The following is a 17,059-nucleotide window of genomic DNA, read 5'->3' as shown; positions in this document are numbered from 1 at the left end:
ATAGTTATATGCTGTGGTACTTAATTTTTCTTTTTCGAACCAAGTCATTAATGTATCATATTAAACCTATAAATACCGGCTCAATAAAATAGGACAAATATGGAAGAAATTACCTTTTTTTTCACAAGAGGAATAAATTATTTTGGACTTTGATTCCTTAAATTTACTATATAATAATTTAACTCAATATTGTTCTAAATATTGAAACATATTTTAACTCACGTTATCCTACCACAACTAGACAACTCAATTAGAGAATGAATTGAGCAAATTTTCCTTTTTTTAAAAGCCAGAATAATTAATTAAAAACATTAATAGGCACAAATAGGGCCTATTAGGAAATGAATACAACAAAAGTTAACTGCCAACGAAGTAAGAAATTGTGTCAATCATGAGACACCTCTACACAATAAATTTCAAGAAATAATTTATCATTTGGTAACTAAACTTCCCAGTTGCTAAATTTTGATGAGTAAAATGGATTTATTTTTTACAGATATAATAAATATAAAAGATGTATATTAATTGTTACTGTATAATGCAATAACTATTTTCATTATTCTAATGTAGTTTATATATATATATAACAATGAAATTTAAACATATTTAAATGAGAGTTGCATCATCAGTTTAAAATAGTTTTTCACCAAAATCTAATCAAAACTTTTTATATTGATTTGCAAATTCATTATGTTTCCACAATTAAAAATTAAGATAAAATAATTCATTTTCTGGTCGGCATCCCTCATCAAAAGAAAAAGAAGAAGAGGAGAAAATATATTACTTGTTGTCTTCTTTGTAACATGACGAGTTCATAATATAATAAAATGATGAGGAGAAATTTTTGCGATTATTGAGTGCATAAAGAAGAATAAGATTTGTCAAAGGTAGTGTTACGGTAGATGACACAGCAACTAAGGAACATTTGTCAGTTTTATTTACCAAAGTTTTTTTCTTAACCCTATTTACAAAAGTTTTATTTTATTTTTTACGAGAACGAAAGATTTTATTTTTATTTTTTACAGAAATCTAAGGTTATATTTAAGGGTGGAAATAGGTTAGACTCTAAAAGATTAAACAAAAAATGTTATATTTAAATGCTATATTTTACGTATTTATATATATTAAACAAAAAATGATTTTTCTAACAAAATAATTTAAAAAAAATCTGAAACAAACACCATTTAAATCCTAAAAAATAATTTTTGATTTCAAGAAATAAATTTTTTCCTAAAACAAATGCACCTCATTATTACCTCTCAAACAAATATAGAACGACTAATGAGTGATCATCTAATTGAACGGCTACCGAATATGAAACGATTACCAAATATGAAATCGCTACCGAATATGGAACGACTACCGAATATAGAACGACTACTGTGTGATTGCCTAATTGATAAACTTTAAAATAGGAAATAATATTATTAATAAATAATAATAATAAATAATATTAATAAATAATAAAATATATATAGACCGATCTGTCATGTTTAATAGACTTTTTTATAAGTCTCAGTCTGACCTATTTAAATAAACAGACTTTAAAAATAATTTGAGCCTAATTTTTTTATTAAATAGGTCAGACCAAACGATAGGTCTCTGACGAACGGTTTAGTCTATTCTCATCCTTAGTTATATTGTTAACTTTTAATCAAATCTTTTTTTTTTTTTCTTAATTTATACTACATCCATCTCAAAATATAAAAATTTTGTAATCAATTTACAATTATTACGAAAATTAATAATAGTATTAAATTTAATAATAATTAAAGTCATTTTTATAATTTTATCTTTTAAGAAAGAATTAATTAATATTTTATTTTTATAATATTTATATTTAGATGCAGAAAAAATTAATGTAAATTATTTAGAGGTGTTTATAAATAAATAATTTATATAATTAAAATTTTAAATAATCTTAAAAAAATATTCTCAAAAAAGTCATAAATTTAAAGACGTTACAATTTACTGGATTGTTTGTTTTTATTGCTTTATACTTTATAGAATCAAGTGCCATTAATTAGGATTTATTTTTTAAAAAAGCCTAACATTAAATACAAAGATCAATTCAGGTTTTGACAAATGTATGATGTATATATATTAACATAAATGTTAATCAAAACTATATTTTATAAAAATATAAAAATACTTTAAAATGTATACTAATATCATATGTTGTATTATATTTCAGAAAAAATAAAAATTATATATAACTATCATCTATTAAACTCTCAACCGACCTCGTTTTAAATCTTTCGTTGTCTACGCTAATGTCTGGTCTATTTTTAATTCCCTTGGTTGTAAGTAATTCTGCACACAAATATGACAAACCACGATTCGCTATAGTTAGAGAATGGTGCAAATGCAGTGCATCACATAACTTTTGATTGATACGATAATTTAAAGTTCGTTGGTCCTTAATTTAAAGCTCTTATAAAAAAAAATTGTCCATATAGATGTATACTACAATTTTTTGTTTAGTAAAAATGAAATATGCAATAACTAATATTTTTTTATCAAAGAGATAATAAACTCTATATTAATTCACACAAGATGATAGAGTTGTTGGTATTGTGACAGGTGAGAATCCATTTCCGTTTCCTTAGTGGCAGTTTTACTACTGCTGTCATATTTGTAAAGTAGTTCGGTACATTTGAGGTTGTTAAGTACTAAAATAACGGTCGAAATGGAAGAACGTAAAAAAAGGTGGCGGAACCACGTTGCTTCATTGTCATCTCTCACAAACACAAACACAAACACTCTTCTTACTTCTTCATCACCAAACAAACACCCTCACAACTCAAGTCCATGACTGTACAACCATGCAAATCCCATTTTATAAACCTTCTCAATTATCATCACTCATATTATTCATCCTCTTCTTTTTCTCTCATCGTGCTAATGCTTTTGGCACCATGGGACCAATCTCCGCTTCATTCGGAGAATACGAACTGTTCTGTTCTATCGACGCCAGTGGAAAACAAGACGTTATTTGTTGGGGCAAAAATATAACTTCTCCGCCGCCACTTCCGTCTTCTTCTTACGTTACCAATATTCCTGCCATGGCGGCACTTTCCGGTGGCGAAGGTTTTCTCTGTGGCATTCTAGCAAATACTTCGCAGGCGTTTTGTTGGGCTGCTACTTCAAAACAAAACGCAGATCCTGTTTTGGTTCCTTCGGTTTACCGGAGTACTGCTTACTCCCATATCGCCGCCGGTAAGAATCATGTCTGCGCCGTTAGAGGTTCTTATTACGCCGATCGTGATTCCGGTACCGTTGATTGCTGGCAAATCACCAAAAAAAACGGAACTTTAATGGCGGTGCTCAGTGAATCGTTTGAAGACCAGTCAGTTACTAATCTTGAAATGAACCGTGTTGTTTCCGGCGAAGGGTTCACCTGCGGTGGAGTCAGAGACGGTGGACTTGTTTGTTGGGGACCCAATTCAACAAACTTGAAAGTTTCCAACGTTTCGGATAGTTTCGCGGTTTTAGCTGCGGGGAGAACCGCCGTATGCGGTGTTTCGAATATCTCCGGCGATGTGAGATGTTGGGGTGATATAGAATCTCCGTCGACGGAGATTCGTTTGGTTTCGCTCTCCGGCGGGGCGCGCCATTTCTGCGGCGTTCGAGAGGATAACCATGTTATTGAATGTTGGGGTAATTTGAATTCATCTTTGGTTCCAAAAGGTAATGGCTTTATGGCAATTGCTTCTTCTGATTACACAACTTGTGGTATAAGGGAAGTTGATCTTCTTCTAGATTGTTGGTTGGTCAACGCTTCAAAGCCTGATTTTGACCCTCCTTTGGAGCTTTCAAGTCCTGGTCTTTGCAGGTCAAGTTCTTGTGAAGTTAATGAATTTGATTTCAATGTTAGTGTTCTTAATGAACCAGATTTGACAAGCTTGTGTGTTAGACAGGATTTGAGGATTTGTTCACCTTGTGGTTATAATTGTTCACAAGGTTTCTTTTTGTCTAGTCCTTGTACTCAAAATTCTGATAGAGTTTGCACAGCTTGTTCACTTTGTCAGAATAGTTCTTGTGTGAGTGTTTGTAGACTTCATTCTTCAACTGGGTTTTTGCATTGGCATCATATTCCTAGATGGGTTTTCATAATTGGATCTTCTGTTTTTTGTTTCTTGTTGATTTTGATTTGCGGCTGTATTTTTCGATGTTTGGTTTCTACAAGAGGACAACAACATGGGACAAAGAAACAATCCAAGTCTTGTATTGGTAAAATGGAACAAGAGGATGATGATGTTGGTGTTGTGAATGGTAATGGTCTTCTTCATACTTCACCTTCTGTTGCTTCTTGTCCTGGTTTGCCTCAGGTTTTCAGGCTTTCGGAGTTGAAAGACGCTACAAATGGTTTCAAGGAGTTTAATGAGCTTGGAAGGGGAAGTTATGGATTTGTTTACAAAGCTGCTTTGGCTGATGGGAGAGTTGTTGCTGTTAAGAGAGCGAACGCAGCAACAATAATACACACTAACAATCGCGACTTCGAAATGGAGTTGGAAGTTTTGTGCAAAATCCGTCACTGCAATATTGTAAACTTGTTAGGTTATTGTGCTGAGATGGGAGAAAGGTTGCTTGTTTATGAGTATATGTCTCATGGAACACTTTATGATCACATTCATGGTGGTCTTTCTCCTCTTAATTGGAGTCTTAGGCTTAAAATAGCTATGCAATCTGCAAAGGGTCTTGAGTACCTTCACAAAGAACTATTGCCTCCAATTGTTCATAAGGATCTCAAGAGTTCCAACATTCTTTTGGATTCGGAATGGGGTGCTAGAGTTTCAGACTTTGGACTTCTTACTTCAAGCGATAAAGATCTTAACGGCGACTTGGAAAGCGATGTTTACAGCTTTGGGATTGTGTTGTTGGAGATTCTAAGTGGAAGGAAGGCTTATGATAGAGATTTTGATCCACCTAATATTGTTGAGTGGGCAGTGCCTTTGATCAAACAAGGTAAGGCAGCTGCTGTAATTGATCGCAATGTTGCGCTTCCGAGAAACGTCGAACCATTGCTTAAGCTTGGTGATATAGCAGAGCTTGCCGTGAGAGAGAAACCAAGCGAGCGTCCGCCTATGTCGGATATAGCCTCTTGGTTGGAGCAAATTGTGAAGGATGGATTGATCTTATAGCATTGGTCATTGTTTGTTTTGATCATGTGAGTAAAGCTCCTATTCGGTTGTAAATTGTTTTTTTGAGTTTGTTGTAGATTGCTTATCCTTTTGTATTTCTTTGGTTTCATTTTTATTAATCTTCACAAAGTGAAGAACATGGCATGTTGCACTATACAAAATTGTTTATTTGTACATTCTGATCTAAACTTTTTTCTGCTCATATTAAGCCTGAAAACCAACTCAAGGATACAGATGAAGTAACTTTCATGTGTAACAGTGACAGAATAATAGTCACAACATGAATTTCTTTGGTCAAGGTATTGGTTATTATTCAATAAATCTGCAACCTTGTTCTTGCTTAAAACCACTACGATCATGTGTTACAATCGGGAATTGTAGTTGATTAATTGCCTTGCACTTTTAGCAATACCACTTTTATTTACCTACCATCATACTTATTGTGTTTAGTTATTATATTTTTCACTCAGTTGCACTCTTGATCCTTAAATCTTCCAACTCTTTCAATCCTTAGCTCAAATGAGTTGAGTTAGCCGACCCTTCAATAGTAATTAGCAACTCCATGTTAGCAATTGTGTTAAATAGTAGCTATAGTTGTGATACCGGGCTATAGTGCAACATAATTTAAACAAATCGTTATTATTCTGCGATATATTATTTAATTCAAAATATTGTCAAATAGCGACTATAGTAGTGCGATAGCACTGCAATGTTGCAGAATTTTAACAAACCACAATTTTTTTCGATATGTGATTGACAACATTGCATGTTACCTATTATTAACACAACATTGTTAAAAAGCATTAGCAGATCTTATAAAACTCCTATTATGGCAGAGTCTACAAAAATGTCAACTCTTCTTTGGATCCAAGGTGAGTATATTTTAGCACCAAGTTGCTCCTTATAGCAGTGCTGTGTTATTGAGGGGTAACAGTCTCAGACTTTTGTCACCATAATAACAACCAAACCATTACTTGTAACTATTAGTTATCTTAATGAACAAGAATCTTTGTTTCCTGTCGAAGTAAAACTTCAAAAACTTTTCTTTCCAGGAGGATCTTGCACATTATAATATTGATGATTGTCAGTTAATGAGACTTGCAAGTTGCAACATGTGAATGCATGTGACCTTTTCTGTTTAATAGTAGTAAATTCATTCCGTATTTTTATAATACTTCAAAAACATATGTCATAATCTTTCATAATTATTTCTGCAAAAGGATGATTGAATTTTCAAGCATCAATTCACTATGCTATGTTAACAATTAGTTGTAATAATGCATAAAAGATGTTGGGATATTGATTCCACTTAAATCATTCAATTTTTTTTCAACCCAAGTTCAATATTATGAAACTTATGCCAGATTTCTAATATTAACTAGGGAATTAAATTCTTAAAGCAATATATAGTCATACTTGAGTTCTTCATGAATAACTAGTTCCTTCAATTATTTCCAAAGGAAGCAAGAATTGTAAAGTCAAAGAATCCACCGCAAGATCTATGACTCATATATCTCTAGAAAAATCATAATCAAGAAATTTATCTACATTAGATTCATTACTAGGTATTCACTTTCTAGCTTATATTTTTATATCGGTATAAACCCATGTTCAAAGTACAAAATATTAATTTCAAAATTTCATTGAGATTGATTTAATTTAAAAGGGGCTCCGTGGCAAACAACCAAGGCAGATAAATTAAGATGAGACATGGAAATGTACAAAGTTAACTCTTGCATATATAGGTTGAACGACCATGTCAAAAAGGAGAACTTGTGAAACCATGCAATTAGAGTTGTATATTGTCGTCCAAGTCAACTGATAAATATTAATATTATTAGATTGAACATTTTTATCTGAGTTAGAATAAGAACTTCGCAGCTGCGTGCCTTAGTCTCAAGTGTTGAGTTTACACCTCATGTGACTCTAATTGAATCGACTCTACCAGTAGACTCCAAATAATTCCTCCAAAATTGAGTTTTATTTGAATAACTTCTTATCAATATTCCTAACTAAATTATACATTGGTACCTTTAATTTATTTTGTGATTTCAATTTAGTCTCATAACTATTTTTTATTCTATTTTAGTGCATTAAATTTAACTCTGTTAATCAAACTAATCATTTCAGTCAAATCTCGATTAACTTTATCTACTTGTCACAGCACATCACTTTTAGACATACCCAATTAAATTGTTACACTTGATCCCCATTAAAATATAAACTAGTTTTTCTTTTAAAATAATAAAATAAAAAGACACTGCTAGAAGTCTTATGGAAACTCCTCTGATTCTTCTTCCATCGACCATCCCGTTGTCATGGTTAATGGAGTTCCCACAACGTATGTTCAAGTGTTTAATGGCACTTCCTATCTCTATTTTACTGAAATGTTGCATTGTTAGACTCATTATCACTTTAATAAATAAAAATTGATTCAAAATAAATGTTATTTTTAACTTTTAATATAATTTTAATTTTTTTTTTATATTTGTCTTCAATAGTTATTACGTACACACGTACAAGATATTATCGTATTTTATATTCATGAAAGTCAAAATTTGATAAAATGAATTATATTTTATTTCTTCTAATTATTAAATTTTTTAATAGGTTCAAAAATCTTAAACGAAGTAAAGTGTTGGTTATTGTTATTCAATTGGAATTTTGAGGTTTTGTGGAATTTAGGGCAATCAATTTCATTTATAATCTGTTTGTTCCTGTCAGATCGGATGTTTGCATTACAGCAATTTGTTACAAGGATACCTGATAAAGTTGTTTTTACAGTTAGGATTGTGTTGTGATTTGTTCTCTCGAAAGCTTGCAAAAATTTATAGAACCCTAATTTGGAGATGGAAGAAAATGAAATTTGCATAAATTTGAGATCTCAGCAAAGTTAACAGAAATCTAATAAAAAATACTAATTTTGTGGCTGATTTTTTAAGGCCAAATTTAGTCGTATTTCTAAACACTCAAAATAGAGTGTTCTGTTGTAGATGATTTCTTAGAGCCAAATTTTCAAAAGCGGCCAAATGGAACCAACCATTAGTTCTATTGGGTTGCATATTTTGTTATAGAAAAACACTAAATTCATACTCATTGATATAGGGGTATAAGTGGACCGGGTAAATTCAATGAATTCGAACATCTAAATTAAACCAAACCAAAAATCATCCATTATATTTTCTAATTGGAATGAAAAATCAAATCAAATTAATGTTAATCGAAGATCATTTGTTCGGAAAACAGATTTTAGTTTTAAAAACCAATAAAAACCAAATCAAACTAACGGTGCTGATAATATATACAATTTTTACACTATACGTTCATAACCTGTAAAATAAATACAAGCTCAATCAGCATCTAATGTTTTTGTTGTGAAAATCTATTGTCTCTTTTATTTTATTTTATTTTAGACTTGTATCGTTGAGGCGGACTGCTATGGTCTATTTTAGACTATTGTTGTCTATTTTAGACATTATTTTATTTTGTCCTGTATTTAAAATTTTCATTTAGATTCTAGATAACTATTTTTTTTTTTAATTTGACATTATTACTACCTACTTTATATTTTGATTTGGGGTTGTTAAATTTTGTTACTACTCCCTATTATGTTTTAGATAACAAAATTATAGGTTTCTAGTTATCACTTATTCCAAATTCTATTAGAGGAACACATTAAAGTGGGAATTGAATATGGTATTTCAGATTATATTTATGAATCTGCCAAAAGAATTAGAATTTTTATAGTTTTGTTTTACTAAAATGACTCTTTGGACACAAGTTTTAAAATCTAGTGATTTTGGTCCTTTATTTTGAAAATTTCAATTTTAACTCTCTTAATTTTAGTTTCTTTTGCAAATAGGTGGTCCTCATTGATTTTTATGATTACATGAAATATACATTTCATTTTTCTATTTTATATTTTAAAATTGTCGGATCATTTAATTTTTTTAAAAATTGCAAACTCATTTTTTTAATATTATCACTTCACTTTTTTAAATTTGATTAAAATATAATATTGATCATTAATCTTCTATCTAATATTCATTTTTGTCCTTTATATTTTTTTATCCTTTTTGGTCCTTCGCCTTTTATTTTCTAATTTTTTGTTCTTTATCTTTTACGTAATATTCATTTTAGTCTTTAATAAATGTGAAAAACTTGTATAATTTAGGAAAGATAAAAGACCGAATATTTATTAAGTAAAAGATAAAAGACTAAAACAAAAGATAAATTATCATAATAAGTTTAAAATATATATAAAAGATCAAAACAAATATTAAGTAAAAGATCAAGGATTAACATTATATTTAAGCTTTTCAATTTTTTTAAAAATTGTCAAAAAAAGTAGAACTTGACAAATTTAAAAATAAAAATAAAAATAAAAATGAAATGATAATTAAAAAATAGAGTTGGCAATTTTTTAAAAGTAAAAAAAAAATGAGGTGGAAATTTAAAAAAAAAATTAAGTTGTATAAAAAAAAATAACGCAATATCAATGTTGACTGAGTCAAAATCAAGAGGGTCAACTATTTGCAAAAAACCTAATGTTAAGGGGTTAAATTTCGTCGTTTATTTTTTATGTAAAATTCACCGTAGTCCTTAATAAAATGAAAAACTTGTATAATTTTACGAAAGATAAAAGACTGAAACGATTATTAAGTAAAAGATAAATGACTAAAATAAAACGTAAAAAATCAAATCGAATTTAAAAATGTATATCAAAGCCGAAAACAAATATTAATTAAAAGTTAAAAGATAAAAGATTAAAATTATATTTATGCCTTTAAATTTTTTAAAAATGTTGCCAAAAAAATTAAAACACTGAAAAATTTTAAAAAAATAAAATAAAAAATGAAGTGATAATTAAAAAAAAATTGAGTTGACAATTTAAAAAAAACAATGAGTTGGTGATTTTTTAAAAACTAAAAAAAAAATTAAAAAGAGGCTAAAGTTAAGGGGTTAAATTTCATATTTTACATAATGTTCATTTTAGTATTTAATAAAATGAAAAATTTGTATAATTTTTCGAAAGATAAAAGATTGAAACAATTATCAAACAACAGATAAATGATTAAAATAAAAGATAAATGATCAAAACGAATTTAAAATATATATAAAAACGAAATACAAATATTAAGTAAAAAAAAATAAATTATTGTAATTATATTTAAGCCTTTAAATTTTTTAAAAGAATTGTCAAAAAAGTAGAACACTTGACAATTTTTTAAAAAAAAATTAAAAATGAAGTGATAATTAAAAAAAAAAAGAGCTGGCAATTTTTTAAAAAGTAAAAAAAAATTAATGAGCTAGAAATATAAAAAGATATTTAAAAATAGTTGTATATTTCACATTGATAAAAAAAATAAAATAACAACGCAACTTTAGTGTTAATTGAGTCAAAATTAAGAGGGTCCAATTATTTACAAACGAGCCTAAAGTTAAGAGACTAAAAATATAAAATGTAATTTTTAAACTAGAGAACCAAATTTTAATTCTTGTAGGGCAAAAGGTGCATTTTAACTTTTTGTGTGTGTGCAAATCCAATCACCATTAAATGATGACTAATAATATTTAGACTATCGATTTATATATACAAATAAAATCATAACAAAATTTAGTTAAATCCGTCTTGATTTTTTCGTGTGAATAAAAATATTTTATAACTAAGACATACATAAAGTTAAGAATTAATTTCATAAAAAATATTAATTATTTTTTAAATTTTATTTTGTTTTAATTTAAATAAATTTGTGTTTAGTTTAACATTTAATTTTCTATTTTGTTTTATTTGTATTACTATCTTAATTTTGCGTCCAAGGTCACAACAATCTTCTTCTCTAATTCTATCATAGTGCAACCCTCGATGTATCCTACTTAAAATGTACTTGCAAATTTTTTGTTTCACATTAATGTTTTATATTATAATTATAATGATTTACATTTGACAAATTTTTTGTAACATATTATAAATATTTAGAGAAGATGATGAAGAGCATACCACGTATAAAATAATGTCGTGAATAGGCTAGATTGCTTGAAAATTATTCTCAATTGTGCATATTATAGACTATATAGACATCCAAACTCAAACTTTAATATATTGTCAAGATAAATAGAAACTGTGAGTAAAAAAAACAAGATAAATAGAAACTGTTTAAAAGTTAACATCAACATTTGATTAAAATTTAATAATTATTGTTATTTTTACAAAAAAAAATTATTGTTTTAATCGTTTGGGTATGATATATGAAAGTTTCTCTCTTAATTTTATTATTATAGCAAAATAGAATACGATTTAGCTGGAACCAAAATTGATGGTTCTATCTTTTGTTTTTGTTCCATCACACACTTGTATTTAGAAGTGTACAAATAACAAGTTAAATTGAGTTTGATGTGCTTTTTTTAATTTGATCTCAAAATTTGATATTTGAATTTGTAAACTACAACTTATCTCTTAATTTCATTAAATCTAATGAGTTGCGAGTTTAATAAAGACAAAACAAAATAACAAGTCTTTTATAATTATCACTTGACACTTGTCAATTTATTCAAGAAGAATAATTCTTAACATTGTTTTTCAAAAACATAAGTTACAATTGATAAAATTTTGTAAATAATAAATCAATAATAATATAAAATAATTATTTGTCTTTAAAATAATTTAAAATGGAAAAGGACCATTTTTCTTACTTTGTTTTTGTCTTGTTTTACTTTTTTGACCATATTTTTTTAGATGTGTTTGACCAACTCATTACTTAAAAGAGAGTCTAAGATAATATTTTAATAATTGTGTTTAGTTAAAAATAAAATTTAAATGTTTTATAAGATATTTTACTTATCTCCTCGAAATCACAAAGAAATAGGGAGTGACCAAATTAAATAGGAACGTTGATTTTTCCCATCCCCTTCATTTCCCTTTTATCTACCTCCAACTTAAAATTGTTTCCTTGATATTTGCGTTTACATTCTCTGTCATTATTGGATATCATAGTATGTTTGATATCAAAATTTAAAGTTGTTTCTTTTTTTTTTTTTTTATCTTTATTCATAATCTGTGCCATTATCATTGTACAACCAGAAAATGACTGGCAAAGATTATGACAATATATTTTGGCTATATTAATTACTAATTACTACTTTTATACTACTTATAAACGAAATTGTAATTGATTACTTTTAAAAATCATTGAACTTAGTACATACAAGTTTTTCTTCCACTTAAGGTGAATTATTTACAACAAGATTTTTTTCATACACATAATGTAGAAATAAATCTGAAATTCACAATTTCACATACCAAAAAAGAAATACAAGTAATTAAGGTTTTACCAAGTTTTATTTTATTGCCTTATGAACCAAAATATCATTCTATATATGAAATGCAATAATTAATTTCACCATTCAAGGAGAGAATTGGGGAAATTGAATGTGTACAAAAAAAAAAAAAAGTGGTATTGACTAGAAGGTAATAATTTTAACGTTACGCGGTTGGGAAAATTTGTGTGTCCATGTTATAAAAGGTGTTTGAATCCTTGACATTTTTCACTTGGCTAGTGAAGTTGGGTATGGTAGAGAGCACTAAGGTGTTTTTGATTACCCCACCATATATTATTAGAATAATAATAATAATGCAATGTCACATAGAAGAAAAAAACAAGGACAAGTGAAGCATAGAATCTTCAATGCAAAGGGTAACAAGGTTAGTCCAAACATACAGACAGTGCCAAATATTTTTAGTTCTCATGAAAAAGGGAAGAAAAAATTGAGATGACAAATTGGAGTTGTTTTCTGCAATCATGCAAAAAAGATTAAGGTTTTGTTATATAAAAAAAAAACATTTTTACAATATATTTTGTGTTTGACTGTTGTTCAAAGAGTATGGCAGTGTTGTTTGATGGTCCTACTTTAGTTTCCTGTCTTACTTGAAGGGAACCTTATATTCGGTCACTCTGCCTTGTGCATGTGGTTTTGCCAGTCACTTCTGTTTCTGTAAACCAATGGTAACCCCTCCTTCTCAGGTTTCCATTATTTTAACATAGTATGCAATTCTTTCACCACTTTCTCTCATCATTCAGCTCATCCATGGTTTTCATTTTTCATTTTTTTTCTTATTTGTTTGTCTTACCCTCATGTTACTAAGTGAAAGGGTTCTAGTAATTCTTAGATCATTTAAGATAAATAAAATCTAATTAAAAATTATTTTAATTAAAATTCACTATGACTATTCGTTCTTTAGTAAAGTTAATTAACCTCCTTAGTTTGATCACTTTTGTTTATTTTTTAGATTGAATAAAGTTATTTACTTTAATTGTTAATATCAATGTCTTATAACTAATGTTTTTTAATTACTTTTAGACGTGCAACTCTCTTCTAAAAGATCATAGTGTCTAATGATCAATTGAGTCGGTTATGTCATTAGAGTATTATTTAGTAGCTTAAACACATGAATGATTGTAATTTGTGTCATAATCTTAGTACGTCTAAGTCTAATTGTGGTTGAGTTAGCTACTTATTTATATATTTTTCTTTTAAAAAAAATATTTTATGAAAATGGATTTCTTAAATGTTAAGAAATTAGTAAATTATAAATCTTTTCACACTTGTCATTCCAGATTTGAATTTAAAAAGATTATAGTGTCATGTTCGGAGTTGATGTGTCACATGTTTTTGAATAATTAGAATATAGAGTTAATTAGTTAAATAAAGCTTTTATGAAGAAGATGGTTGTCTCTCATTGTAGAGGCTAATAATAATAATGTGTAGTGTACTTATTTATTGATTTATGTACATGTATTTGTTTGTGAGCATAGGAATTGATTTGAAATGCTTGCAGAAACATGTACAAAGAAGGGACATAAAGGAAGAAAAACAAATAAAGGAACAAGTACCTAAGCTCATCCTAATGAAACTCCTCTGGTAAGACTCTGATGTATTTCATATAATATCACGTGTAGCAAGAGTATTAATAATAAGAAAATTAAAATTAAAAAAAGGAACAACACAAAGTATAAATGGAAAAAGACAAGTTAGTGAAAGATCTCGTTCTCTGAAGATATTCAATAGTGGGGTGATAGGAATCTAATATGATCCAAACACTTGGAGACAAATTTATTTCAGAACATCAATAAAAGAATTGCCTTTTATGTTTAATAGAAAGAGAAATTGAACACCCAAGAGTCCCTAGAGTCATAATAGCATTCATCTACTATAAACATCAAAATAAATAAAAAATAAAAAATAATTAAAAATCTTGTTTTTATTCACCTTTATCACACACACACACTCTTATATTTGACCCTTTTAATTTCTTCAAAGTCATCTTAACTTTGAGACACAATTTAGAAAAAGGTAAGAAAAAGACATGATGGTATTCAATCTTTCATGTAGAGTAGAATTATTTTTTCAAACTTAACTTTTACTTCATTCCAAAAAAATTCCAACTTAAAAGCTATACTTGGTTGGTTTTCAAAGTAGAAATAGTAACCTATGAAACTATGAGGGACCCTTTTGTCTTTTAGGTGGAAAATCAATATATGAAGAACTTTAACTTTAAATTTTCTTCCTTCTTACCTCTTACTGTATATATGTTGATGATCAATTTGCTCCTATCCACAACTTTCAGATCACTTCAAGCTCTTGAGATAAAAAGGTACAATTTTCTTTGCTCTATGTATCTTATAACCATCTTTCATTTTGTGTGTAATAATTTGTATATAATTAATTACATTTAGTATTTGTGTAGTGACATAATGTATAGATAGATATATATACTTTTGTGTGCCTGGCTCCCTGTATGCCATTTGTAGAGTTCATCAAAATAGTGATGGCTTTAATGAATGGCGTGCGAGGAGCCATGCATGCTGTGTATATTTTCTATATCCTGTACAAGATCTTGTTCTTAATTTTTGCATGTTATCTTAATTATGTTTCAATCTTTTCTTGTTTGTATTGTTTGGTTGTTTAATTTTCATTCACCTTTGGGAAGGGATGCAGGGGAAGCAGGGGTGTAGTAATTGATCTTTGGATTGGATCTTCTTTCTTTAGGTGTCTAGATGGATAATTAGTACTAATCTGTTTTTAATTAATAATGCAATGTTCAAGTGAATTTATGTATATAGAGCTTCATTGTTCAAGATGCCTTTGACTTGGTTAGATTAGATAGTAGATAGGTAGGTTTTTATTAGGTATAGATAACAAATAATTTTTTAAATTGTGAATGTTGCTTTCATATTTTTGAACAAATATTTTAAATAAAATTAAAATAACAATGATTTTTGTTTGTGAAAATATGTTAGTATTTAGTATAGTTAGTATCACATAAGAATGATATGACAATTTTTGTTTTCATGTTTTGTTATATTACTTTCTGACTTTATTTGATCACTTTAGAGGTTAATAATTGACTTATTAATTTGTCCATGTGTAAAGATCATTATCACTCTCAAGTGGACGTAGTCACCAATCGTTTTCGTAGTTCTGTTGTCATTTTTGTTGTAATTGAATAGTTAATTGTTTATGTATAAACTCATCACTAAAAAATTGTTTATGTGTAAATATTAAAACACATTCATTACAGCACAGTAATGAGAAGCTTCTCAATTCAAATAATTAATTAATGATACACATTCTTTCTTATAATTATTAAGCTTATTTGCTTCAGAAAATATGTATTGTTTTCACTATCTGTCTAAAGATGAAATTGCAAAAAAGAAAAAGTATTTTTGATTGATGGAGACCAAGGAAGTTGAAGTGGTGGTCCAATAGGGCCATAGTCCAAAGATGCAGTGCAAGAAATTGAGAGAATCCCTGACAAGGGCCAACAAATTGAAAGCAGGAGTTCAGAGATTCCATGACAAAAACAACTTGAAGCCTTTGTTTCGATATTTTATCGAATAATTATCAAAGTTCTAGCCCAATAAATAGGCTAATGATTGGTGTCATTATAAATAATGAGTTTCTTTTTCCACCATAGATACACTTTGGAAGTACATATTTGTAAAAAAAAAAATGTTTTTTGCCCTCTAGATTTGTTCAAACATAATTTAGTTGCCCTTTGAATTTGTACTACGAGGCAGACATATATGATTTTTTTAAAAACATGAGGCCCAAATATCTAATTTTGTGTATGTCATTACCTCATTAGTAATATTATCTCTAAAAATATGTTGTATTCTTAATATGTTGAATGCTTGTATATAGTTTTGGTGTTTTGTTTTCTACCAAATATACCAAATATTCGTTTAGGTTCTTTCAATTTTGTTTTGATTTTTTATCTTTTATTAAATATTCGTTTTGACTTTTTATCTTTTATCAAATAATTTTTTAATTTATTTTTGTTCTTTATCTTTTATAAATAATGAATGTTAGTCATTTTCTGTTGGAACACTATCAAGAATGGAGGGTGAATCAATGGTGAAAATTGATAATTGAAAATTGTGATGTTTTAGAAGATGATGGAGAAAAGAGAGAGATTATGGAATAGAGTTATTTTCTGATTTTCATTAGTATATCAAAATGGCATTAGTAGTTAAAACTATACACACAAAAGTATTTATATGGGGTACAATGTGGAACCAAATTAATTTGGCCCAAAACAACAACTTTTGAATTATATTTAACTTCCAATACACCACCTTAATTCAAATGTTTCACATTCTTTATGCCTAGCTTCATCACAAGTTTGTTGAAAACCTTATTCGCACGCCTTTCGTCAACAAATCTGCAACTTGTTCTTCGCTTTTGCAATACCTCAAACGTAATTGTCCGGAACTCGCTAGTTCCCTCAAATAATGAAACTTCATCTCAATATGCTTGCTCCTCCCATGTGCTATGGGATTCTTAGCAAGGTTGATGGCTGAAACATTGTCCATCAACAGCAGAACAACTCCTCTCGTGTTGCTGTCCAGCTCACG

The 17,059-nt window shown here is 28.4% G+C and overlaps 1 protein-coding gene across 1 annotated transcript; it reads left to right on the top strand.

The window, feature by feature from the left end:
- Positions 1-2,488: 2,488 nt before the first annotated feature.
- Positions 2,489-5,442, top strand: LOC101502013 (serine/threonine-protein kinase-like protein CCR1). Its single transcript, XM_004497441.4, has one exon. The coding sequence runs from the start codon at positions 2,826-2,828 to the stop codon at positions 5,142-5,144; it is 2,319 nt and encodes a 772-aa protein (XP_004497498.1). The 5' UTR covers positions 2,489-2,825; the 3' UTR covers positions 5,145-5,442.
- The last annotated feature ends 11,617 nt before the right edge of the window (positions 5,443-17,059 follow it).

Source organism: Cicer arietinum, chromosome 4 (assembly GCF_000331145.2).
Source record: "Cicer arietinum cultivar CDC Frontier isolate Library 1 chromosome 4, Cicar.CDCFrontier_v2.0, whole genome shotgun sequence".
NCBI lineage: Eukaryota > Viridiplantae > Streptophyta > Magnoliopsida > Fabales > Fabaceae > Cicer > Cicer arietinum.
This window is presented reverse-complemented; position numbering and strand designations above follow the sequence as displayed.

Coding starts and splice junctions, on each gene's coding strand:
- LOC101502013 (XM_004497441.4), top strand. CDS start 2,826: ATGCAAATCCCATTTTATAAACCTTCTCAATTATCATCACTCATATTA.